Genomic DNA, 26,055 nt, shown 5'->3' on the forward strand with positions numbered 1-26,055 from the left:
GTGAACGTGTTTGAGTGTGCATGTTTGTGCATGTGGTCAGTTTGCATGGGTGTGTGCTGGGTGAGTGTGAGTGTATCTGTGAGTGTGTACTCATGCACACAGTCACTTAGCACGTGTGAGTGTGTGTATCTGTGAGCCTGACTGTGCTTCTATGTCAGTCTGCACGTTTGTCATCCCTGTGGAGGCTGGCGGTGGGCTTGCTTGAGGGGGAGTTTAAGTGGGTGTCCTGAGTTGTTTGGCTCCATCTTTTCTTCCCCCTGTCAGGCCTTCAGTAGGAACTGGCTTCCCCTTTCATCTCCTCCTCTCCCCTCCTTCCATTCCTTTAGGCAGTAGCTGGTCGCTGTGTACCTGCCTTGTGCGGGGTGAGATCCCGGGGGCCGGGCTGCTCTGCCTCCTGGCGCTGGGCTGTGCAGCACCCACTGGGGCCCCTCCCCACACCTCCCTCTGCAGGCAGCTCAGGGGGCGGATCACCTGCTGATGGATGCTGGGGGCCACCATCCTCGTTTTCCTGCAGGCGTAGGGTCGAGGCCTGAGGGTGTCCCGCCATGCTGTGATGTTAACCCAGTGGACAGAGGTGTGAGGTTCGTGGCCCTGAGGCAAACAGATCTGGGCCTCCGCAACACACACGTGGGCCCGAGGCTACGAGACTGGGGGAAGGAGGCCGGGCCAGGGTGCAGAGCCCCAGCCCTCAATGGTGCTCAGCAGCTGGTTCTGAACCACACGCCAAGTTACGAGCACCTCTGTGCACCTTGTTTCTTACTGAGGAAATTATGTTTGCTCCATCCATCCCTTAAGTTTTTTATGAGGCTAAGATAATAGCTGACTGGTGCACAAGTAAAGGGCTCCTATTCTTACATTTGTGCTACAATGGGCTTTTCTTTTACACAATTTTTGCATCTTTTGATTGAATTTAAAAACATCTGGTTGATTCTTTCTGTCCCTTGCCAGTTTGGGCCTTGGGGTCTACAGGGGCAGTGTCCTGGCTGTGGGGATGTTGTCCTGAGACTGTGGATTCAGGCCAGGGTTAAGATGCATGTGGCTTTGTTCTTTTTTCCTGTTGGCAACTTGGGCGCCAGGAAATAGTTTATTTTCAAAATGTTCCTTTTCAGTCTTTAAACAACCGGTGGGCGTGTGTTTACCTATCGAGTGTCTGCTCTGTATCCATCTCTGTTCCAGACTCTTCAGGTCCTGAGAGTGAAACCGCCAGCTCAGCCTCAGGGCTTGTAACCATGGTGGCAGGGAGAGACTCATGCTCTCAGGAACCTGTGCCCTCGAGCTTGCACCCACGGCCCAGGGTCAGCCTCAGGGAGGAGGTGTGAGATCTGAGCACACCTGAAATGTTAGGATTGGAAAATGCGGCCTGGGGTCTGGTTGGGGGTGTGGGAGATAGTCACAGGCAAGAGGACAAGTACAGGGAGGAAAAGACAGAGGTGATCTGTGCATGTTTAGGGAGCAGCTGAGAGGTGCTCTGTGAGTGTGTGTGTGTGTGAGTGTGTGTGTGTGTTTGTGTGTGTGTGTGTTACACAGGCATGCATGTGTAGGGTTGAACCAGGTGGAAAAAGGCCTAGAAAGCCAGGCCGCGAGTCTGAGAGTTGTGAACAAAGACTTCAAGAACAATGGTGGGCTCTAGGGGGAGGGGATGGCGGTGGACGAGGCGGGACGCAGAGAGGGCTGGAGCAGAGGACGGGGATCTGGAGACCACGGGCAGGGAGCTGGGTGGCAAAGGTGCCCTGGGGAGGAATGGCGAGGGCACCTGCAGGACAGAGTGCTCAGGGTCCGGGGCAGGCCTAGCGAGGGCCCAGGCTGGAGCAAGAGGGTGGAAGGAAGCACACTCAACGCTTTGACCTCGGCCGCTGCTTTCCCACTTCGCAGATTCTCGGCTCTGCTGTAAAATGTGAGGAGTTGACAGCAGCAGCTCGTTCCCAGTGCTTAAATTATTCCAAGTTCATTTATGAATATTTCATTTTTAGCTAACTAATTGGTCTTGAGGATCTGAATTATGGATGCAGCAAGATGTAAGGCTCACTGCGTCACCGCTGCGCGCGGGGCCTTCCGAGGCGCTCAGGGCCCATTTTCTCCTTCCTCCTTGACAGCCAGACAGCGCTCTGCTCGTCAGTGACTCCCTGGGACTTACCAGTGCCTGCCGCGCTGCTGTCAGCTGGGTGCTCGCGGTATAGAATGTGACCCCTACCCCTACACTGGCTTCGGGGCGCCCCGCTGTGTCCTGGCCACTGGCACTGTGCCCGATGACACACGTCTGCACACCCATGTGGCTGTCAGGTGCTCGGGCACAGCTCTGGGGAAAACATGGGGTCCCCTGCTGCTGTTTGGTGAACCCCAGGTCAAGTACGGGCCCCAGCTTGGCAGAAGCTCTGAAAGGGCCGCCTCTCCCCGTATGTGCCTGCTTCCCTGAGAGGGCACACTCCCCCCAAAGTTGGTTCTTCCGGTCGAGGCCCCACTGGGCGCTTCCCTGCCTGCATCTGCCCCATGGCTTTGCTGGCTGGTCTGGGGTGCAGGGACCCCCTGGAGATGCTCCCAGTGATGGTCGAGGCCCTGTGGCTGGTGCTGTGTGGGGCCAGAACTTGGGCGGGAGCAGGGCGGTGTCTGGAAGATGAAGTGACTGACCAGGTGGCCGGTCCCCCACAGCTCTGAGGACTGGGCTTGAGTGGAGATGGGGCAGGATTTGAGATGGGGGCGCCGGCTGACGCCCAGATTTAAAATCTTCCAGGTTTTCACAAGGGAGCACGTGAGGGGGTGCTGGTGATGCCGCTTCTGAGTCAGAATATTGCAACTTCGGTCACACACACATGCAAAGACGGTAACACTCCAGCGGTCGTTTGCAGCTGTTATTTTTTTCTCGTAAAACGTGAAGCCGACCACGTTCTCACAAGGAAGTTGCATGCCTGCCCCCCTCCCCCAGCACCCTTCCTCCCCCCCAGTGACTGCCTGGTGTCCGCTTGTGTCCCCGGCAGAGTTTGCGGTCATGAAGCGGAAGCGAGGCCGGCCCAAGGGGTCCACCAAGAAGGCCAGCGCGGAGGAGGAGCAGGTGGCCAGTGCGGCCCGGGCCAGCGAGGACGGCGCCCCGGCCCCGGCGGAGGCGAGCAGCCCGGCCCCAAACAGCCTGGCCTGCGGCAGGTGCGGCCGCAAGTTCTCCAACGCGCGCCAGCTGCGCAAGCACATCTGCGTGGTGGTGCTGGACTCTGCCGAGGAGGACGGCGACGCAGGTCAGTGCCACACTGGTGGGCGACGGCGCGGGCCCAGCCGAGCCTCGGCTCTCGGGAAAGCGCAGCTTTGGCAAGACAGCCACTGAACTCGGGGTTCAGGCACCTGCCGGTCGGGGCCTTGCACTGTTGCGTGCACGTCTTGGGGTAATCAGTAGTTACTTTGGGGGTGCAGCGTGGGGAGACACATTGTCTCCCCTTGGTGTGCTTACATTCTGGGTGAGATAATTGGGTTTTAAAATGCACAACGGCGAAGCACCATAAACGGGCAGCCCCGGAGAGCACCCCGTGGGAGGTCAGGCGCGCCCGCTGTGGGTTTGAGTGGCATTGGGAGGCCAGGCATTGGTCTGCGTGGATGGATGGCCTGGAGGGCAGAGGTGCCCAGCGCCCCTGGGAAGGACTGTGCCGCACGTCAGTGTTGGGGACTAGACCCTGTCACAGTAGCTCCCACCCAGTCCCCAATTCCATGATTTTGTCATTTAGAGAATCTTATATCAGATGAAGCGCGCAGCATTTGACCCTTCTGAGGTTGACTTTTTAGACCCAATTTCATCATTTCATAATTGAGGAAGTGGAGGTCCAGAAGGGAGGAGACCCCAAGCCACACAGCGCACTGAGGTGGGGCTGGCGTCACTCCCTCCCCTCACCGCACCCGTGCCTGCCCGCTCTGCCTGGACTGGTTTGCGCCTTAAAGCCAGTCCCTGTCGACTTCACAGAAGTAGTTTTGTTCTTCAGCGCGTCTCTCTCAGCTCCCTCTCTAGCCTTATAAGGATGCAGGTCCCCCGCTGCCCGGTTCTCCATGTTTATTTTCTCCTCTGTAATTAATTAGGCCGCCTCCCCAGCCATGCAGACAGATCCAGTCCTTTCTAATAAGATTACCAGCTTCCTCCTGTCACAGGCTGCATAGAAAATGGCCTCCTAGTCCATTGATTTGAATGACCTACATGGACTTTAATTGAACAAATATCAGACGGAAAGGTAGGAGCGTGGGCCTTTTTCCCTTTCTGGCCCCTGGTGAAGCCTCTAAAATATGCAGACGTGACCTTCGCCCCGCTGCCTGGTGGCTGACACCCCTGATGGCGCCCCACTTCCTGGTCTGCCAAGCACAGCAGCGCAATTTGGGAAATTCTTGCATAATTGTTTTAATCTGAGTTCTGTAAAGAGCAGTTTAGTGACATTTCAAACAATTGACCTTGACTCTGTAGCTTGTTAAAACAATTAGATGGAAATGAAATAAGCTTTTTCCCTGCACTGAACCATGGCAAGGTAAAATAACAATTTTGATATGTATTCAACATTTATTTATTTTATTCTGCATTTGAACAGTAAAAGGAACCAGGAATGGGGGTTTTTAAATGCCATTATGTGGAGCAGCTGGTGTTTTTGAGCAATATGTCTCAGCCTACAGAAACCAATACGCCACGTCTCAGAAGTGGCTTCTGAACCTTGCGGGGCTCGTCATTTCTGGGGTCATTTTGTGCATAGGAGTCGCAAGAATGTGCTCTTACTTGGTGAGTCCTTCCGAAAGAAGACGAGGCATTTATGTGCAGATCTTACCTGAGATGAACCTATAGTCTTCGCGACGCCTCATGTCAGCAGAACAGCTGGCGGGCTCAGAGCTGCCTGGAGAGTGTGGAGCCACCTTTGGAATTGCGGGTGGGGAGGCAGGTGGAGAGGCGGGTGGAGAGGTGTGGCGAGGTCCTCGGGAACAGCTCTTTGCTCTGGGGAGAGGTGCCGGGTCTGCCTCTTTGTGCCTTTGTAAGCTGCCTTTTATCTGTGCTCCGGCCGGGTGGGTGGGAAGCTGGGGTCCCCTGATACAGCCGTGTCCCACCCCACTGACATAGAGGTGCTTGGGGATTGTGGGGGGTTCCCTGGTGCAGTTGCTAGTCCCTTTCTGTGATCTCTCCTCTGTGCTCCCCTCCCGCCTCTCAGCTGCTCCACTGGCCTGCTTGCTGCCACCTGCCACCTATCCCCTAGGAGCCCCGGCTCCGTCACTCTGTGGAGGCAGGTCCTGCCCCGTTCACAAACCCCTCCCATTGCAGGCCTGACACAGCCGCACTTGCTGTCTTGAGGGCACCATGCTTCCCTGTGGGACCTCTGGGGGCTCTGCTGCCTCGGGGACCTGGGCTGAGCTCAGCTGGGCACCCTGCAGGCGGGAAGGGGAGCCCCGAGGGGTTTCATCTTGGCCAGAGTTGACATTGGTCATTCCTGTCCACGAACGTCATTGGCCAGAACTGACCTCATCCCCCTTTCACTTCGGGGGGGCCAGCGCCACCCCCGTGTTGGGGGAGGACTGGTGACGTGGGGCTGTCGTGTGGCTCCTCGCCATTTCCATGGATGCACCTGCTGAGCATTCAGAGGCCCAGAGTCTGCCAGACCCGCCCTCAGGCTTGAGCCCGCTGTCCAGGCCGGGAGTCTCACAGGCTCTGCTGCGGGGCGTGTTCCCCACCAGGTTCGTTTAGCTGCTCCTCCCTGTGGTCTGATGTGTCGCCAGAGCCTCTCCCTCACCTGCCACCCTATCTCCTGCCCTGCTTCTTCCACCTTTCCTGCTCGGTGCTCCCTAACCCTCTGGCTGCCTCTGCTGCCCTCCTGTGGGCCCTGCCGCCGGCTCTCCCACCAGCTGTCTGCAAACACCCTCCCTTGAGACCTCTCTTTACTGATAAGCGGCATTTAAAAAATTTAATAATTGTCCACAGAGTTCTTGCCGTGGGCCTACCTTTATCATGAGCGTCTTACAAATATTAAATCATTTCCTGCTCAGAAACCCTGTGAGGTAGTTTTTACCCCATTTCACAGCGCAGGGAACGAGGCGAGCAGCCCTGTGGTGTGGCCATGGTGAGTGGTGGTCCCCGGGTGCAGTCAGGCCTCCTGGCTCATGTACGCCTGCTGCTGTGCCCATGTTACAGCCCTCATAAATAAATACATTCCAGACGGTTGAGGTGAGGAAGCGAGGAGGAATCTGTTTCCTGCCCCCAGTTCAGAGGGTGGTCTTAGGCTTGCCGGGTGCGTGGCTTCGCTTTGGCCAGCACGGATCCCCACCCTGGTTCCATGTTCCTCAAGTGCAAGCAGGGCCTGTCCCTTCCTGCCTGGACTTGGGGGTTTGGCAGCCAGCCTGGGGCAGAGCTGGTTCCGCTGGAGCCGGGCCACGGAGCAGCCCGTGGTGTCTTGTTCAGTGGCTGCCTTGGTCGCAGCAGGCAGGGCTTGAGGGGGGAGGAGGAGCCTGGACTCTGGACTGTGCTCTGAGGAACAGGTCTTCCTGAGACAGCGGTGGCCCTGCGGTCGGACTCCATCCACCTTGACCATCCTGGAGAAGTTCTGGAATGGCAGGTCCAGGCCACAGCCCCGCAGCCTTCAGAGTGGCCTGGCTTCACCAGGCCCACTGTGCCTGGTGCATCCTCGCTGCCCGGGAGGCTTCCCCTTGCCTGCCGAGCTGGTGCCACTGAGGGTGCTAAGCAGACTTGGGGGAGCAAAATTGAGCAAGATGAGTCTCCCCATGAGCAGCTGAAGTGTCTGGTGGGGAGGACAGAGACATGAGTAGGTGACGAGATGGAGAGGGGCAGCCAGCGCAGAGGGGGGCAGGAGGACCACACATCTGTGGGGTGCATCCTGGTGGCTTCCTGGGAGGGGTCATGAACTCTCGCTCAAGGGTGACTTGGCACGGGGGCACTGGGAGGCATCACCTTGCCATGTCCCTGACAAAGGCTGCAGGTGTGGGACTGCTGAAGGGTTCACTACAATAACCCTGTAGCAAGAATGGGGGTCCTGGCAAGGCAGAGACCTGTTCCCCTCGTGTGCGCATATCTCAGGCAGGTGCTCACCTGGCTTCCCTCCCAGCAAGAGAGCCTGAGGCGGAAGTGTGGAGGCAGGAAGGCGAAGGCAGGGGAGATGCACGTTCAGCAGCTGGACGGAGCCGGCGAGGCCCTAGTCTGTCCCTTGAACTGCTGTGTTAGCGCGGCTGGCGGCAGAGCCCCAGGGTGAATCCCTTACCAGCCGGCTGTTCTGACGACTGTTCTGGGCTTCTTATTAATGTGGCTGATAACACTTCCTCTCTGGGGTATTCTGAGATTTAATTAGTTCTTGGGCAATTTAGAATAGGTCCTTCGGATGTTAGTGGTAACGCTGAGTGAGTGAATGCTGCGAGCTCGTTTCTCCAAATGTAGGATTGAGTGGGGTTAGCTCTTCCGTGCTTGCCTGTCATTGCATGGCGGGTCTCTGTGAAGGCCTGGGGGGGCATCAGTCCCACCCGCTGAGGGTGTGGGGCCAGGACATGGGGCTTCACATCCCCAGAGGGGCTCCTCAGGGGAGGAGGGGAGGGCAGGCAGAGAGTAGGGAGACTGGGGGTAAAAGGCACTCGCTTGAGAGATTTTGTGACGGTGGCTTGGCTTTTTCGGTAAGGTCAGAGAAGGTCCTCAGAGTTGAGGCTGTGCGTGTGTGTGTGTTGTGTGTGTGTGTGTGTGACCATGTGCACGCACGTGTGTATGTGCCCGAGTGGCCATACACTCAGTGTATGCGCGGCGGCACCAGCCTCCTCCCCATGTCCACACCAACCACATGCGCCAGAGGGCTCCTCGGACCCGAGCGAATGTCACTCCCCTACCATCCTGCATCCCCAGTGTCCGTGTGTGCTCACCGGTATGTGGACATGGGTGCGGGCGTGTGCACACAGTTGGGGCGGAGTAAAATGGGAATATTTGCAAGCCCCTGCTGTGGCTCATTCATTCCTCCTTGACTGAGCAGCAGCTTTGATCGAGCACCTTCTGTTTGAAACCAGGCACGTGGTGGCGGCTGCGTGTCCGCGTCAGGTGAGCGGAGTCCATGCTGTAGCGTTGCTCAGACTTTGGGGCTGGGCGGAAGTGGCCAGCTCCCCGCGGGAGCGTGATGAGCACCAGTAGAGCTTCTGCCAGGTCCTGAGGCCGTGCGGGGAAGGAGCCCGGGAGCAGGTGGGGAGGGTCTGCAGCGGCAGGCTCGGGGGGTGAGTGGGGATGAGTGGGGTGGACGTGGCGTCAGGGGCGGGTGAGGGGAGCGGGGAGCGGATGCAGGATGGTAGGGGAGTCACATTTGCTCTGGTCCGGGGAGCCCTCTGGCGCCTGTGGCTGGTGTGGAAATGGGGGAGGAGGCTGGTGCCGCTGGCTGCAGTGGGTGCAGGATGAGGGTGGGGGCGCTGGAGGGGCATGTTGTGACTTCCTAGAACACGGGGGACGCTGCATTCACGCTCATTGCCCTGAAAGTGGGGCACAGCTTGGTCTGCTCCTTAAGCCCTGTGGCCTCCAGTTTTGTAATTGGATCTGCTCTCCCCGCTTGAGGCTCTGCTGTGGGGTGGGGGTGGGGGTGGGGGGGGTGGGGGGGTTGGGGAGTGGTGTCTCAGCACTGTAGGGTGCATGTGTGGGGACACAGGCTCTGCTGGGGGGGTCTCAGCACCATGGGGGGGCACACGTGTGAGGGCACAGGCTTGGCTGTAGGGGGACTCTCCATACCATGGGGTGCACCCCCACCTGTGAACATCTGCTTCCCTTTCTAGGGATCACCTTCCACATTTTGCAGTATCTCTACTTTTTGAAAGTGTTGTTTTAAAAGGAAATGAAATACAAAGAGTTATGATAATGTTTTGGGGCTGAGGAGCAATAATGCACAGATGTTGAGAAATTAAAAGTCACAGTTCCCAGAACGCCAGTTCTTTGGCTGAGGGTAGGGTGGGGGCCCCCTGCAGCTCCTGGATGAGCACGAACCGAAGGCAGCGGTGACCCCAGGCTCAGCCCCCAGCTGGGAGTGCACGTGCATCCTCAGGCTGACGCCACCAGACCCGCTGCCAGCCGCCACTTTTAAGCAGCCGGGGTCCCCGACTTCCCACAGGCCTTCACTGTCCTCTAGACTCCGCTGGCTTCATCCTGACCTCCCTCTTCATGAGGGAGGCCGCCCAGGACGAGTGGCTGCATTTCACCCCTGTCTCCGTCCTCCTCTGAGTCGCCTCCTGGGCCGACCCCGCCATTACCCTGCTCCCCTGTGTTACGTGTTCCTACCTCCCAGACCGAGGCACAAACCCTTGCTTTTTAAATTCATGTCCCGTTGTTTCCCTGGAGAGCCTCTCTGACCTCTCAGTGGCGTCTGCCTCCTTCCTGAAGCCCAGCAACGGGCCTCGGCGGCCCCTGCTGGCATGTCTGGCCCTGCCCCAGGCGCAGGGTGTGCAGGGCGGGCCTGGGCCTTCTCAGCTTCCCAGCCCATGCCTGGTGCGCCGAGGGCACCTGTGAACGCGACTGAGCCTCTTCCTCGGCGCTGGGGCCTGGAGCCCTTCTCCGCTGGGCTGCTGGTGCCTCCGAAGACTGCCAGGCCCCTGAAATAAGATGGGGTTCTGCTGCTATATCGACAGTGGGTACGCAGGGGTCGGGCCTGTGGCTGGGGCGCAGGGGATATTTATGGAATCTCACGAAAGGCTGGAGCCTGAGACGGGCCGACGTGACAGACCTGCCTGCGGGGCGCGGTGGATCAACGCGGTGGAGCAATGCGGCTGCCACGGGTATTGTCTCCTTTACTGCCGTGAAAGGGCTGCGCTCCCTCCCAGCTCTCCCGCGGCCAGGAAAGGGTGTTTGATACCCTTGCTGTTTGCTCCTCAGGTAACGAGTCCGACCTGGAGCTGGAGAGGAGGTGTAAGGAAGACGAGCGGGACAAGGCCCCGAAGAGGCCGCGGACCCAGAGAGCCGAGAAAGCCCAGAAGGTCTCCTCGGGCAAGGAGGCTGGGCAGATTTCTGGCGCCAAGAAACCCATCATAAGTGTGGTTCTCACGGCTCACGAGGCCATCCCAGGTGAGCATGGTGAGCGGAGATGGCGGCGGGCCGTGGCGTGTGCTGCATGGGCCCTTGGCCCCGGAGCCCCAGCTTCCCCCAACAGGCTCCCCTCCAGGGCCTGAGATGCGGGTGCCGGCACATCTGCCGGGGCCGCCTGGGGGTGCGGGCAGAGGAAGGGTGTTGGGGGCTGCTCCTGCTGGGCCAACACCACCCCTCCAGCAGCCTGTTACCTTCCCAGTAGCCAGCAGGGGGCGTGGGGGGGGGCCGAGGACGGTGCGGCTTCTCTTGGCCCCGTACCTGGCCCTATCCTGGGTCTGCTCCCCCTACGACCGAGCTTGGCCGTGCTGCTCTGTGTGACTCGCACCCCCTCTGCCTGGACGAGGTGGCTGCGCCTCCAGCACCCAGCAGGCGGTGTGTCCCCGCTACCCGGCGTCTTTTTGCATTTTGAATGTGTTGCCTCCAGTATTAGGTAACAGTGGAGACCTCATCTCCCCTTTCTTCTACATGAAGCAGCGAGGGTGTGTCATACATCTTTTAAAAAACGTCTCTTCTATGAAGGGAGCCTTTAGATAAGAAGGAGTGTATGATGGTAGATCCCCAAGTGTAATAATGGGCCTTCTCCCTCCATTTGGGATGATCGCTGTCGGTGAATTGAAAAGTCAAGTTTAGGATTTTAAGAACAGCTACAGCCTTAGTAGTAACTCATTATTTACGAGGGAAATGCACTTCAGTGCAGAGTAAGGTGATGCGCAGAGAAGAGCCACATAAAATGATGTGACTGGCAGAAGTTTCTGGAAAATCGCCTTGTCTGCGTCAGCCTGCTTCAGGGTGTGAGGAAATGAGAATGGCAGGAGAGCGTCCTCTTCTCAGCCAACTCTAGACGCAGTGGTTTCTTAAACAAGGGCTGGAGGGAGCGTTCCCCTCAGTGCACCTTGCACACGAGCGTGCACACACACAGAAAGTGCCGCTACTGGAAAGGCCTCGGCCGTCGTGCACCGTGGAATGGCACAAGGGAAGCTGACCTTTGAGGTGTCCCCCACAAACCCTTATTTCATAGGTCGGAAACAGGCCCCAAGCTGGTAAGATCACGTCCTCACGGACTGGACTCCCGGACTCTTCAGTTCCTGCCGACAGTCGATTCTGCTACTTGATTTTATTTTGGTGGTTTTACATTTATTTCTTGACACCTGTGGTTCTATGTAAAATCTTATAAGTAAATATATATCTGCCCATCTGTCTGTCTCCTTAAATATTTTTGTCTTTTAATAAGTAAAGTGAAAATGTACCTCAGAAGGACATTCTGATTAATTATTGGAAAACCTGCCCGATCCCCCCCAAACACACACTCTCTCACCCCCCTCCCTTGCCACTGATGGCTTGGGGCACCCTAATGAGGACAGGCATTGCCAGGGCGGCCCCGTGCGGGGTGGGTCTGGCCCTTGGCTGCCTCTTTCACATTCCGTGGTTGTGCCTCCATCCCAGGTGCAACCAAGATTGTTCCAGTGGAGGCCGGGCCTCCGGAAACGGGAGCAGCAAACCCCGAGGCCCCTGCGGCGGACCTGGCTCCGCGGAGGGGCTACCAGGAGTACGCCATTCAGCAGACACCGTACGAGCAGCCCATGAAGTCCAGCAGGTGAGTGTCTGGGGGCTCCAGCAGCGGCCGGCAGTGACCGCCTGAGGGCGAGGGGACCAGTGAGTTGCTTATTAGCAGGACACTGTGTGCAAAGTTATCTGTGAGGATATTGATGGTGTGATTTAACCTGAGAACCAGCCCACACGGCTCCCCCTCCACTATCACCACCTCCAGCCCCTGAGCCGCAGCCACACCCCGCTCGGTGGGGGAGGAAAGGGTCAGTCGAGGACAGTGCAGGTGGGGCTCCGCCTCCTAGCCCAGGCCCTCTGTCTTGGCAAACATGAGCAGCTGAGTCCATCAAGGAAGTTATGAAGATACTCATTCCTTTGGCAAAGCTGTGACGGAATTAAATTTGAAGATTATTCTCGTCTCAACTCAGGTTGATTTGAAGCCTTTAGCTAATTACATTCACCACATTTCAAGGGGTGCTGGGCAAAGTCCCAGCTGAACACTCATCTCCATCCAGGTAAATACGCTCAATATTTAATCAGGAGATCTAGGCTCTATCCCGTGGGCCATGCATTCTGTTAGTGTTTTGTAGTGTCAACTCTAAAGTAACTGTGAAAGACTCTCTCTGCATGAGGATTTTGCTTTGTAAAATATAACTGCCCTGTTAGGCTATATCAATACATCGATTAGGTTGTATCTGCCAGGTTCTTACATAAATATGGTGCAGACTATTAATATACAAAATGTTGGAAGTCCAGAATATTCTAAGAAAAAAATCCTTTGTAATCTTATTACCTGAAGATAACCATTGTTAATATTATTTTTTAAAGATTTATTTATGCATAGAAGGACTGGGGTGTAGGTGGGGGTGTGTGTGTCTATGTGTGTGTGTGAGAGAGAGATTGAGTGTGAGAGAGAGAGGATTCACCAGAGACAGAGTGGGGAACAGAACAGGCAGATCTACTGAAATCCACTGCTGAGGGGAGCAGTGGGGAGACAGGAGAGGTCTGCTGTGCCATGTGGGTCAGCTCCCTGGCCAGGTTTTAAACTCCCATTGAGGTGGTAGTGCTGAGACTTAACCCCTAGGCCAGCAGGGAGGCCTCACTGTTAATATTTTTAATAAATTTCCTTTCCAGCCTTTTTTTCAGCCCATATATTTTGTAAATTGAATTTATATTTTATATGCAGCTTTGTGTCTTGATTTTAGTCCTTCATCACATTACACTTACTTTCCTTTGCTACTCCAATTAACCACGGGCCTGGCTTGTGGTGCTATCCTGAGGAAGTGCTGCCAGCCTCCCATCCATTTTGCATGTCTGCAAAATGCCCACTTGGTTGTTACCCATTAATGGTTCAAGTGGCTCCTGGGAGAACGTGTCTGCGGGGTGTCCCAAGACTGCCCCTCCAGCTGTTCCCCCCAATGCTTCCTTTGGGCCTTGGGCTCCAGCCCCGCTCCACTGGTTCTTTCTATGTCCCTGATCGCACCTTGCAGGATGGGATTTCCTCCTCCGGGCCACCGCCCTCCCCTTGGCTTCTTAAGTGCCATTGTTCACCCGGCAGCTTCCTGCTCTTAAGCATTATGGGAAACCCTGCAATCAGATTGCACCTTCGTTCGAATTCCACATTCTTTCTTCTGGATACATGCCCAGAAGTGGGATAACTGGATCCAGGACCTGACCTTTTGCCCCCTGCCTGATGCTTTCTGCAGCGCAGGGGCGAGCGTGCCCTGACTGGTTAGGGACCCTCTGGAGCGGAAGCGCTGGCTGGAGGTTTGTGGACTTGGTGGCCTGTGCCTGGTCCGCCTTCTGCCAGAGGCAGTGGCAGGCCGCTGCATGTCTTCATCGGATCCACCCCCCGCAAGAAGCAAGCACCAAGGGCTCTGCCAGGTATTTGTCTAATAATACAAGAAGTCAGAACAAAAGATTCTCGAAAGACCATTTAGATTTTGCATCAGAGGGGGAATACCATGATTTGTGTATTTAATTAACATCGTGAATCCAGGGTTTCTTCCTTCTGTGTTCTCTATACAATAAAATGTATCACCGCCTGGATATCTTTATCACTTGAGAAAGATCCAAATTAATTTCCTTAAATTAGCCTTGGGTGTCGCATGCCGGCATACTAGTAACTTTCTCAGAATATCTTAATTACATCATGCGAATCGTACCCTCTGGTGCTTATCGACCACGATCACTTAAAATTTTTAATTTAAAGACAAGGCGACCTGCGTGGCTCGGAAGTGGTGTGAGACTGGCCCACCGATGTGGGCTTCGCAGGCCCAGCCAGGGGCTGTCTCATTGGCAGCATGAGGGGTGTGTTTCCAGGGACCTTCCCGGTAACCTGGACATGCGGCCCGGGGGTGGGCGAGGCAGGAGGGGAAGCCTCCTGCTCCCGCCCTGCCTGCAGGTGCTGTCCCCGGCGGCTGTCCGTGGGAACACTCATCCAACACGGTGCCTGCCACACGTTGACAAGTGCTAATAAATGACAGTCATTTATTAACAAATGATGTGTGAGGTTAATAAGTGACAGTCGAACAGCAGCCTTGGGTCCCCTGTCTGAATCTAAACCAGAGAGAGGAGGGAGCAAAACTCAGCTGCGTCACTGGCAGCGCTGTGGGGGTGGGGCTGGGTCTGAGTCAGACCTGGCCTCCTGCCCCTCCCCACATCCTTGACCGAGGCCCTCCAGGCCCCCGTGCTCCTGTGGCCAGGTGCGGCCGTATCGCCTGCTGTCCACGGGCAGGTGCAGTTCACCAGCAAGGACAGGCAGGGCCACCTCGTGAAAGCTAGATCCCATTCCCCGCTCACGCTGAGACACATCCGTTCACGCCTCCTGGGAAGAGGGGAGGACAAGGGCCGGGCCAGGGCTGGCCGTCCCAGGAAGCTCGCAGCAAAGGGCAATGTCAGCCCTGACAGTTGAATGAATGAGTGAACCAGCAGGCTGGTTCATTCCACTGAGGCTGGCTCCTCTCGAACATCCCAGAGACATGCAGGCCAGCCCTGGGACACAGCTGCTTATGGGTGACATGGCAAAGGGCACCCCTTTGTCCCCTGCTTCTCGCTTGCCTCTTTTTCCCTTTCTCGGTGAGCTTCACTTCACGCATCTCTTCAGCAGCTCTTCCCGACTGTCGTCAGCCGGGTGAGAGGCCTGCCAACACTTTCCACGCTACAAGCAGCTGCTGCCGCCCTGTCTCCTTGTCCCTAGAGCGAGCTGGACTGGGAATTCGTGAGCAGCCGACACCCTTGCGTCTGCCTGTGTCGGAGACCACATGAGGTCTCTGGTCCTGCCACCCCTGCTTAGCCTCATTTAGCTCCCCCTGGAGCCTGTGGTGCTTGGTCCCCAGGGGAAACTAGAGGCCATCGGAAGGTGCAGCCCCCAAGCCTAACGGTGCTGTCATCTGTTTGCAGGCTCGGCCCCACCCAGCTCAAGATCTTCACGTGTGAGTACTGCAACAAGGTCTTCAAGTTCAAGCACTCGCTGCAGGCCCACCTGCGCATCCACACCAACGAGAAGCCCTACAAGTGCTCCCAGTGCAGCTACGCCAGCGCCATCAAGGCCAACCTCAACGTGCACCTGCGCAAGCACACGGGCGAGAAGTTCGCCTGCGACTACTGCGCCTTCACCTGCCTGAGCAAGGGCCACCTCAAGGTGCACGTCGAGCGGGTGCACAAGAAGATCAAGCAGCACTGCCGCTTCTGCAAGAAGAAGTACTCGGACGTCAAGAACCTCATCAAGCACATCCGGGACACGCACGACCCGCAGGACCCCAAGGTGCAGGAGGCGCTGCACGAGCTGTGCCTGATGACGCGGGAGGGCAAGCGGCAGCTGCTGTACGACTGCCACATCTGCGAGCGCAAGTTCAAGAACGAGCTGGACCGCGACCGCCACATGCTGGTGCACGGCGACAAGTGGCCCTTTGCCTGCGAACTCTGTGGCCACGGGGCCACCAAGTACCAGGCGCTGGAGCTGCACGTCAGGAAGCACCCCTTCGTGTACGTCTGCGCCCTCTGCCGCAAGAAGTTCGTCAGCTCCATCCGGCTGCGTGCCCACATCAGGGAGGCGCACGGGGCCGCCCAGGAGAGCCTGGTCTTCACCAGCTCCATCAACCAGAGCTTCTGCCTCCTGGAGCCCGGGGGGGACATCCAGCAGGAAGCCCTGGGGGGCCAGCTGCAGCTGGCAGAAGAGGAGTTTGTCTTCCAGGGCGTCAACGCTCCCAAAGACACATCCTGCCGGGGGGAGGCACAGCCTGAGGCGGGACCGAAGGAGCCAGAGGCCTCTGCGGACGTGCCCATCCAGGCCATGCCTGTAGCCAGCCCCCAGGCCCAGGCCGAAAGTGCCCCCTTGCCCCCCAGCGAGCTGGAAGCCACTGTGGTCTCTGCTCAGCTTCACCCACACACGGTGGCTTCAGAAGCGTTTTTGTTAAAAAAGGGTGCTCCCTCTCCAGAGGCCCACGCGCCTCCCGAGGGCACGCTGGACACCCCACGTGGAGAAACTGCCGACACTCCAGGCGAAGAGGTCACGCTGCTGCTGTCCCAGGCCCCAGGCCAGGCAGCACACCCAGAGGCCCCCGGAGCCCAGAGCCCGCCAGGGGCCGGGCAGGACGTGGCTGCCTCCCCGTCCCGGGGCCCTGATCCCAGTGGGTGTCTTAGGTCGGCCCCGGCTGAGGCCTTAGACCTTCCTCCGGTGGCTGGTGGCCGGGACCTGGCCTTGAGCCAGTCTGACTCTTGCGCCCCCACCCCCGAGCCCCGGGCCGGCATCCCCGCCTTCATGCAGATCCTGGACAGCTTACACAAGAGGCGGATGAACACTGACTTGTGCGAGCGGATCCGGAAGGTGTACGGGGACCTGGAGTGTGAATACTGTGGTAAGGGGCAGCTCGGGCCTGCAGCTGGTGGGTGCGCCCTCCCAGCAGCGCATCCGACCCCACCTGGCTGTGGGTCACCTGGTGCTTGATTTGAGCTCATGTCTCTTTGCAAAGAACTCCTCCTAAGCGAGCTGTCCTTCCTCCACGGTAGATAGCAGTGAATGGGTGGCCTACCTGTGGCCGGTTAGCACGTGGAGCCCGAAGGCAGCCGGACGGCTGGACAGTTAGCCGTGTTGGCTGGGTCAGGCGTGCTCACTGGGGCGCGCCCCGCGGCCTCCGCCAGAACTGTGACCCTGGAGAGTCTTTCTTCTGGTCCATGCGAGTTTAAAGTAGAGCTTTAGGTTGTGGCCGTGCGCTTCGTATGCAGAGAGGTTTCAGAAGTGGCAGCAGCTCTTGTAGGGACGCCCCTGAATAGAACTTCCAGCCCCCAGGGCAGCATGACCCCAGACTTCCCGGAGAGCTGGCAGCACAGCAGTGGGTGTCCCGGGCGAGAAAGGCCGTAGAGGCTCACTCGTGCATGCGCGGGACGGTATTTGCACCGTGACTGGTCCTCCGTAAACATGCGTCTCCCCTCCTAGCTCTGACAGCCTGCAAAAAGAGTAGCACCCTTAAGATTTGCAAATTCCCACCTCTGAGAAGTAATTTCCAGGCAGAAATGTGGTGCAAAGCATGGAGGGTGACCCGGACAGGCACGAGGGGGAGATACATGTAGTCGTTAGAAATAAGAATAATTAAAAAAAAAAAAAATCAGATTCAGCATAAAAGAAACTTCCTTGTTCTCATGTGAAAATATTTTTTTAGGCAAACTTTTTTGGTACCAAGTGCACTTTGACATGCATGTGCGCACCCACACCCGGGAACACCTGTATTATTGCTCCCAGTGCCATTACTCTTCCATCACCAAAAACTGCCTTAAACGCCATGTAATTCAGAAACACAGTAACATCTTGCTGAAGTGCCCCACTGCTGGCTGTGACTACTCGACTCCAGATAAATATAAGCTGCAGGCACATCTCAAAGTTCACACTGAGCTGGTAAGTAGCACGCCCGAGCGGCAGCCCCGTCCCCCTGGGTGCTCCTTGCTTTCTCACATCGGTGCATACGTAGATTTCCCCGCTGCCTGTAGACCCGGAATGGAGACATCCCTCTCACCTTCCAAGCCCCCTGGTGCCAGGCTGCTGTCACGGAGGGTCCCACATTTGAACACGTTTGCTTTCCCTGCAGAGGAAAGCGCCCCGGAGTGGGAATCCAACACACATTTCCTAAGTGACATTTCCAGGAGTTATTAACAACAGGGATGATGATAATAGCTGCCACTGAATGTCACCGAGCGATGACCGCAGACCTTGCCCGTAGAGCACCAGGCATGGCGTGTGCGTCACGGCTAAGGCACAGTCAGTGCCCAAGACCCCAGGTCGTTGATTGCCTTTGGGACGCGCTCTCCTTGAGAGGATGTCTCGGAGGCACTTGCATTTTCAAACCGTGACTTGTTCACTGAGGGCGCTGTTGATAGTCGCCCTGGCGAGGGGTGTTTCCTTCTTTGGCGGGAGATCATGTAGCACAATGACGGCATGTTTACTTTTGCACATTCTAATCTGTCTCTCGAGGCTGCACCTGAGAGTGCGCCAAGACAGTGAAAGCAGGCACACCTGGCCCCAGCTGCGCTTCTGTCTTAATTGCATCTCTGTTTATGCCACAGACGGCACACAAGGCGGCTTTAGAACTTGATGTGCTTCCACTGTCTTCTGGCATAAAAATCGCTAACGCTGCAGGGGTTGGTTGCTCGGGGGAGTCAGCGTTTGAGCTTAGTGGGGAGGGGAGAGTGTGTGCTCTGATGCCTGCATTCAAGCACCGTCTCCAGCGCGCACAGTGCGACCCTAGGAACGTCATTTGTCCTTTCTGAGACTCAGTCATCTTGTGTGTAAGTTAAGAATTCAGATGTTTTGACACATTCACATACACCCACGTATACACTCCTGCATGCACAGACACTGCACACAGACACACCCACACGTGTACATGTGAGCATACACACCTGCACGCCCATAAACATCTACCCCTGTGCCCGTCTATTTGCACATGTGAAGGGATCACCCAGGGTTGCTTTTGGGACGTGAAATGGAATGCTCTAGGTGTGGGAGGTGCCCCTGCCTGTCCAGCTGCTGTGTGCGGCTGTGGGTAGCACGCCATGCATCTGTGTCTGTCTGAGCAGGGCTTGAGATGTGCTTATCCTGTTTCCTGCAGCTTTTCTGCTAGGTTGGCATTGCTTCTGGTACTGCCTTAGGGCAGGGAATCCCGAGGTGGCAGAAGTCACGTAGGGTGACTTTGCTAGAAACCCCTGTGCAGTGAGGAGTGGCGCAGCAGGAGAGCAGGGTTCTGGGGAAGCCTTGCAGGCTTGCAGTTAAGGCCTTAAAGCAAACTGGTTTTAGCCCTGGCTGCCCATTTACCAAGGTGAGTCCTTTAGCATCCTGGCCTCAGTTTACCCCTCCTGGTGAGGATGATGTGGGAATATGCACAGCTCCGCGCCTGGCCTGGAGGAAGCATGGTTCTTACCCTTTGTTCCGCTTCCCATTGGACCTTGTGGCTCTGGGCTGAGAGAGCTTGGAACACAGCCAAGGACCAGCCCGCCCAGGAGGCCGTAAAAGAGCGTGGCCTCCAGGCTGGCTGTGTCTTTCGAACCCCCTCTTACTTGCCCCTGAGTGTATCAGCGCCCTGGGGGTCAGCGCAGCCATTTCTAACCTCTGGATGCTGGTGCCTGGCCTCCTGCCCAGTCCCTGGGGCTCTGGGTGAACAGGGACCTCGGGCACACATTCTAAGTTATTCCACCCCCAGCGTAACCAGCTTTCATTTTTCTTGATAAAGTGGCATTTAACGAAACTTCTTTTTTCAAGTTTCTGTGGTTCTAGTTCTTTCTTTGAAGAGACTAGACTTTCTCTTCTCAAGCCCGCAGCGGGCATAAGGGGCAGTGATAGTTGCTGTTCTCACCCTGCGGCCCAGGCCCTCTTAATCCCACTTAATCCTCCCATCTCAGAGGTGAGGCGTCTCCTTGGGCTGATGAGCAAGGAGCCTCCTGCAGCTGGTTCCTCCCGCACACAGGCGTTGGGGACGCCAGGCATGCGTGTCCCCGTCACTGCCCTGTCGGCCACTGCGAGGTGGTTGTGCGTGTCAGCCACACGTGCTTTGTGCCAATAAGGCTCTTGGAGGCTGGCGCACCCTTGCGGGGGGCGGTGCTCGGTGGCCTTGCAGGGCTGTGCGGCCTCTGAAGTCACTCCCAGAGCAAAGCAGGGGCTGAAGTGGGGGGTGTGACTGCATTGACCTAAGAAAAGGAGGTTGCTCTGACGCTTACTAACACATTTTCCTAGAAGTTGTTGAAGTTTAATCTCAGCCCTTCCCTTGCTAGTATTTGCAGTTTTTCCCTTTGAGGCACTTTAGAGGTGACTCTGAAGTTCGTGAGTCGGCTGGAGGCTGCACTCTCCACGTGCCAGGTGCTCAGTATGGGTGAGACCTGGCTCTGCCCTCAGAGGACGAGCCCCCGCAGGTGCTGACACGTGCGGTCAGCTCTGACTCTGCCCCTCCTGAGGGGTCCGACTTCGCACACTAGCCTCTGACCCCCGTCTGTAAAGTGGGGACAACATCCCTGTCTCCAGGTCCACTGTGGGGTTTGGTGAGATGCCGCCGCAGGGCCAGGTGTGCAGGGAGAGGTGGCCCACGTGCTCATCCTCCCCGGTATGATGGCGAGAGGAGAGGGGGGGCGGGCGCAGGCGCGGCTGGCCTGGGCCGTGAGCGTGTCCACAGATGTTTGCAGTGAGTGCCTGGCCCCGCCTGGAGAAGCCGCGGCCTGTGCTGTGTATGAAGATGTACACGTTGACCACGCGTCTCCACGCGCCTGCTGGTGGGGAGTGCGAATGACGCACGGAACGTGGCGCCTGCTGCAAGTGATCTCATTATGTATGTTTAAGTTGAGGAAAATGATACTGACGTAAAATGCCCTTGCCGTAAGGTTTTTCCTTTCCAAGAGCTCCGCGATCGTGGTCTCTCCTGACTCAAGCCAGACCCCTTGTTCGTGGGCCGCCCTGTTGAGGTGTTTGTCCAAATCCAGAGACCGGGGCCACCAGCGCTTCCTGTGAGCAAGACCAGGCTTCCGAGCTGGGGCCTGGCGTGATCAGATGAGCCTGCTGTCCAGGCTGGGAGCCAGGGAGCCGTGCCTGAGGCTGGCCCGCCCCGAGCTAAGCGTACCTCCCCGTTCTCACCGCCCTGCATGTCCGGATGCGGCTTGGACTCTGTGAGTGGGCTTGTCTCTTCTCCACCAGCTCTTGAGCCCTTAGGACGGTGCCACGTCTCACCCCATCGTCCCGAGTGCAGAGCCCCGCACAGACAGCGGCCCTGGAAGGTTCTGGGTGCGCGAGAGCCATGGAACGTCGCAGGTTGCATCTCCACGGTCTCTTATCCCCAAGGAATTGTTCAGAGTGGGGTGCCCCACCTTGTTGCTTCAACCTGATAGTACCTGTGTTCCAAAATACACGTGGTGGGCAAGAGAGCTCATCTCCCCACCCACTGCTAGTTGCAGGCTCGAGGACCGTCCAGTTGCTGGGTGACCAGGTCACCTGCCACAGAGCAGCAGGCCGGGTCAGGTGCACCCTGGGAGGGGAGCAGGAGCCCCCCTCAGTCTGGGCTGCTGCTGCCCCTGAGAACTCCTTCCCAAGGGTCCTGTGTCCCAAACAAGCTGGGGGGGTGCTGTGCTCTTTCACTGTTGCTGGACTGGGTCTCCCCGGCCTCTGTGAGGGCTTTTCAGCCGCCGCTCCTTCTGAGTGTGCGTGCCGGCTGGGTTTTCATCTCCAGCATGGAGCTGAGGGTTTAGAAGAGAAAGGAATGAGTCTAAGAGTGTGCCCTCTCCTCCTTCCCACCGCTGCTGTCCTTCTGCCAATCTTCAAAGGCATCAAGGAACGAGAGGCCCAGATAAGCCCCAAGATAAATTGCTTTCAGACTATCAGAGATTAAAAGAAAAAAAAATCAAATAGCAAGAGCTCAGAGGAGATCACCGTAAACTCCTTCAAAGCCCTTCTGAGCGTCGTCATCAACTCTGATGTTGGGCGCCTGGGGCCAGGGTGGCCGCCCTCCTCCAGGCTGCACAGGGCTGCCAGCACCGGCCCCTTGGCTGGGCTGTGGGAGGGCGGTGTGACCACAGGGTCAAGGGCAGAGGAGGGCAGTGAAGGATGAGGGGCAGCCTGAAGGCAGCAGGTGGGTGTGGCGCTGGCCGGGCAGGGAGCTCAGGACAGTTTCATGAGGACAGCTGGAGCCGTGGACGCCTGAGCTTGGAGGCATCGCTGGACTCCTGGTGTTTGGTGGGAAATGCACCCAGGCTGGTTGTTCAGAGGGACTTGCCTTTTTAAACATCCGAGTGTGTGCTAGGGAATGCTGGGCCCAACTAATCCACAAAGTGGTGCGGGGGAAGCTCATTCAGCTTCTCCAGGAGAGCTCTGGGGTGCATGGCCCCCGGCTGTCTCTGAGACAGGTGCATAACACCGAAGATGCTGCAGCCGGGTCTTCCAGGCGATCAGCGCTTGCCGGAGAGCAGGCATTGTTCTGAGCACCGAGTGTGTGTGTGAATAAATTGCATTGTAGACATACATGTGCATGTATATGGTAAGTTTATTTTCTTGGCTCACAGCAGATAGAATTGAGCAGGAATTACAGCTGTCTCCATACACGCTCCCCCCACCCCAGCCACATGCCACACCTTAGTGAACTGACACTGACGCCTTAGCATCACCCAGAGCCCGTGGTTTATCCCAGGGTGCACTCGGCAGTGGACAGTCTCTGGGTTTGGACACACAGAGAATGACCTGTATCCAGAGGGGTTTCCCTGCCCTGCCGGCCTGTTTACTCCTCTCCTCACCTGCCTCTTGGCCATCACAGATGCTTTTACAGTCTCCTTGTTTTTGCCTGTTCTAGAATGTCGTGTTGTTGGATCACACAGGACCTCGCCCTTTCAGATTAGCTTTTTTCACTTATTATATGCCTTTAAGCCTTCTGCACGTAGTTCTCCTGGCTCGACAGCTCATTTCTTCTTGCCACTGGGTAATACTCCATAGTTGGGGTGAACCCACTCACCTACAGAATAAAGTGCATGTGCCCACCCGTGTGTGGGTATCTAGGAGCAAGTGGATAGGCTGCGTGGTCAGTCTGCTCAGGTGTGTGGGCAGCACCGCGCTCTATCCAGCCCCCGCGAGCTGCCGTGACCCCACCTCTCCCAGCACTCGGGTCGCCGGAGGCTGGGGCTGTTCTGCTCAGGGCGCAGGGGTGTCTTGGTTCACTTTCCAGTTCCCTGGGACACAGTGTGGGGCATCTGTGTCCTCCTGACGTGCTCACCCGCGCCTGTCCTCTCTGTGATGGAGTGTTAGAGTGTCGCCTTCTGCATTTAGTTCTGTGGCCCGCTTTTCATCGCTATTTAGGAAGGGTCTGTGGGCCTGTCGAGATCAACTTTTTTTGGTCTGTGGCTGTCCAGTTGCCCAGCGCCTGTTGTTGAGACAGTCCTTGCTCCGTCGTCCAGCCCGTGCTCCTGTATCCAAGCTCAGCCGGCTGCAAGTATGTAAGTGGCCTTTTCCTGGACACTGCCCCCCCAGCCGTCTGTCTGCTGGTCCTCGCCCCCGCCCACCGCGGCGAAGCACAGGTGAGGGCTCAGCTTGTCCGTGGGGCTCCCGGCGCCTCTGCAGGGTCCCGAGGTTGAGCAGCGTCAGTCCCCCGAAGTGTCTTCCTCCGTTGTGTTGGCTGCTCTGGTCACAGAAGCGCCACACGCCATCAGTCTCCTAAGATAACTTGTCGGGGGTGGCTCAGGACGGCGCCGAGTGGACGCATGACGCTGCGAAGGCCTGACCTGCCGTCGTGTCTTCTTATCCGTGAGCGTGGAATCGCTCTCCACTCCTGCCATTCTGCCTGGAGTCCTTTCGTCAGAGTCCTGTGGCTTTCCTCCCGTACATCTTGCGGTATTTTATTAAGCTCGTACCTGAGCGTTTCATTTTGTGCAGCGCTAATGTAAATAATACTGTGTTTTTAATGTCAAATTCCCCTTACTCTTCGCTGGTCTGTAGGAAAACAGTGAGCTCCTGCGTGTCTCTCTGTCCTGCAGCCCTGCTGGGACAAAGTTGCTGCTTTGCTTCCGTTTCGTTGACTCTTGTGGATTTTATACATAGATGATCATTCATCTGCCAACAAAGACGGTTTCAGTTCTTTCTTAACGATCCGTGTGCCTTTCTTGTGCGTTTCCCTCTAGGAAGCTGGAGTTGTCCGTATTCACCTGTTGGTCTCTCCAATTTGGGGGGGAGGGCAGTGGCTTGCCCTGTGACTGGATGGGATGTCCCTTTTGCATCTGAAAAAAGGCCTTTTCAGTTTCTTCCGCTTTTCATTTGTTGTTGGGTTGGAGACTTCTAAGCTGCCTATAGCCGGACCCGAAACTTGAAGCCCATTAGTTATTTTTAACCTCCGTTATCCTCCTAGCACTCTTGTGTGGGATGCACTGTTCTTATTGTCATTTTGCAGCCGAAGAAACTGAGGCGTCTCCAGGTTACATTCTTTCCCAAAGTTCCCTGGCTTCTAAGTGCAGAAACCAGGATTTGAACTTGGGGTCCCTGAGCTGGGGTCCGTGTTCCTCATTCACTGCCTGACGCCAGCGAGAGCGTCCACAGGTCTGGGGGGCCTGTCCTGTGAGAGTGGTCGTGAGCACAGCAATAGCTCCCGTGAGCCCCGACGCGTGTCCCACAGTAGGTGCGGGGGCCACGTCCGCCCTGGGTCCTGGCGCCGTGCTGGTCTGCGCGGTGGGCGAGCCCTGCCCTCCGTTGGTCCAGCTGCCTCAGCGCGACTGTCGTCTCCAGAGGCCACCCTCCCCTTCTGCAATGGAGCTGATCTGCCCCGGCTGCTCTGGACCCCCGCTGTGTGGGGCCAGGTGGGGCTGCACGTGGTGTTGGGACAGGGTCGCTGAGCGTCTGGCTGTGGTGGTTGGTGGTGCTTATTTTTTTGTAGATTTTGGCTTAATGAGATAGGAAATTGATTATGCTCTCTTTCTATTAAGGACAAAAGGAGTTACTCATGTCCTGTGTGTGAAAAGTCTTTTTCAGAAGATCGATTGATAAAGTCACACATCAAGACCAACCATCCCGGTAAGGTTAGGCGTTCAGAGTGGGAGATCAATTTTAAAATGCTTGTTTACTCTGAAGCACAGCCTGGATGCCAGCTGCGCTGAAATGCAAATAAAGAGGGGTGGAATGTGAGTAATTTCAAGGGACCACAAACTGGGGAGCTGCTGTAATTCCGCCCTTCGTCCTGTCCTTCTGCTTGGTCTGTAGACGTGTCTCCCACAGTCTCGGGGGGCGCTCCTCCCACTTTTACTGTGAACCCCAAATGTCTTCAAGTGGGTGACTCCAGTGCGGTCCTGAGGTCGCTCCTGCTCCCCATTCCAGTCCTGCTGTTGCCTGCGTGGTGTTTTATGAAGGGCGAGTTGTCTGGGCTGGCAGGAGTGACCATTCCCTCACTCCAAGGCACAGGCTGTCCGGGACACGGTTCCTTCTCTCTGCCTGTTGTGTCCTGTGTACGGACTAAGTTCTTCCTCAAAACCCGCCCTTGGGGAGCCTTTTTAATGCCTCCAGGCAGGGGGAGGACCCTCCTGTGCCCCCACCTTCCCGGTGCTTTCCCTCCCCCCTAGCCTAGTCACTGGCACAGTCCCAGAGCCTGCAAGGGACGGGGCAGTGCCTCCCCACCCCAGCAGGCTGCGAGCTCAGACTGCAGACCTCAGTGCTGCTGGGGTCCGTGAATGAGTAACAGGTGGGCCAGCCCCAGCCCCCTTTCTGCCGCTTTTTATTTTGTGTCTGCTCCTCATCATTAAGGAACTGACTACCAATTAAAAACGATAAGGAGAAAAATGGAGTACCCTCCCGTAGCCTAGGCCCTGCCAGGGGGGTGCTGGAGCGTGGGTGGGGCAGAGGATCTGGGGCTCTGTCGCTGCCACGGGAGCCGTGTCCCACAGAACCCCTGGCCCCGTGTGAGCCGAAGATGCTCATTTCAACTTTTGCTCATGAACACCTGTAAAGCTTTCCTTTGCCATGATTTAAAGCTATTGTGGGAAATTCCAAATATATACCAAATGCACAGGACGTGTAAGCTACTGCGTGCGCACCTGTCTGCCTCAGCCTCAACAGTCATGCGCAGCTTGCCAGGCGGGCCCACGTATCCACCCGGCTTTTCTCCTAGAATGTTTTATTTTTTTATTTTCATTTTTTTTGAAGATTTATTTATTTATACAGCACTGGGTACAGTCAGAAGCGCGGGAGGGTGAGAGAATTCACCAGAGCCAAAGCGGGGAGCAGAGCAGGCAGAAGGACCGAAGGACACTGCTGAGGGGAGCAGCGGGCGGCAGGAGAGGTCTGTGCGCCATGCGGGACCCTCCTCCGGTGGCCGGGGAGCAGCCGAGGATCGAATCGGCGCCGCGGAGGCTTCGGGCAGCTTCGCAACCCTGCGCTCAACCGCTGTGCCACGGGGAGGGCCCTCTCCTAGACTGTTTTAAAGTGTTTCCTGATACCGTATAACTTCCCCACCCTAAACAGAGTTAACAGTAACTCCTTG

General features: G+C 56.9%; 1 protein-coding gene across 2 annotated transcripts in view; it reads left to right on the plus strand.

Annotated features, from left to right (window-relative positions):
- ZFAT (zinc finger and AT-hook domain containing) overlaps nucleotides 1–26,055 on the plus strand; it is a 95,697-nt gene that overhangs the window by 32,175 nt on the left and 37,467 nt on the right. For both annotated transcript variants that reach the window (XR_008550516.1, XM_037501491.2), the window contains exons 3-8: nucleotides 2,973–3,224; nucleotides 9,830–10,018; nucleotides 11,483–11,633; nucleotides 14,987–16,443; nucleotides 17,245–17,477; nucleotides 24,509–24,596. Coding sequence is in view for 1 of the 2 variants with exons in the window: in XM_037501491.2 (XP_037357388.1) it covers nucleotides 2,973–3,224; nucleotides 9,830–10,018; nucleotides 11,483–11,633; nucleotides 14,987–16,443; nucleotides 17,245–17,477; nucleotides 24,509–24,596 (2,370 nt within the window). In the remaining variant the exon portion in view is untranslated. The remainder of the gene's footprint in view (nucleotides 1–2,972; nucleotides 3,225–9,829; nucleotides 10,019–11,482; nucleotides 11,634–14,986; nucleotides 16,444–17,244; nucleotides 17,478–24,508; nucleotides 24,597–26,055) is intronic.

Source organism: Talpa occidentalis, unplaced genomic scaffold (assembly GCF_014898055.3).
Source record: "Talpa occidentalis isolate TD23 unplaced genomic scaffold, MPIMG_talOcc4v2.1, whole genome shotgun sequence".
Classification (NCBI taxonomy): domain Eukaryota; kingdom Metazoa; phylum Chordata; class Mammalia; order Eulipotyphla; family Talpidae; genus Talpa; species Talpa occidentalis.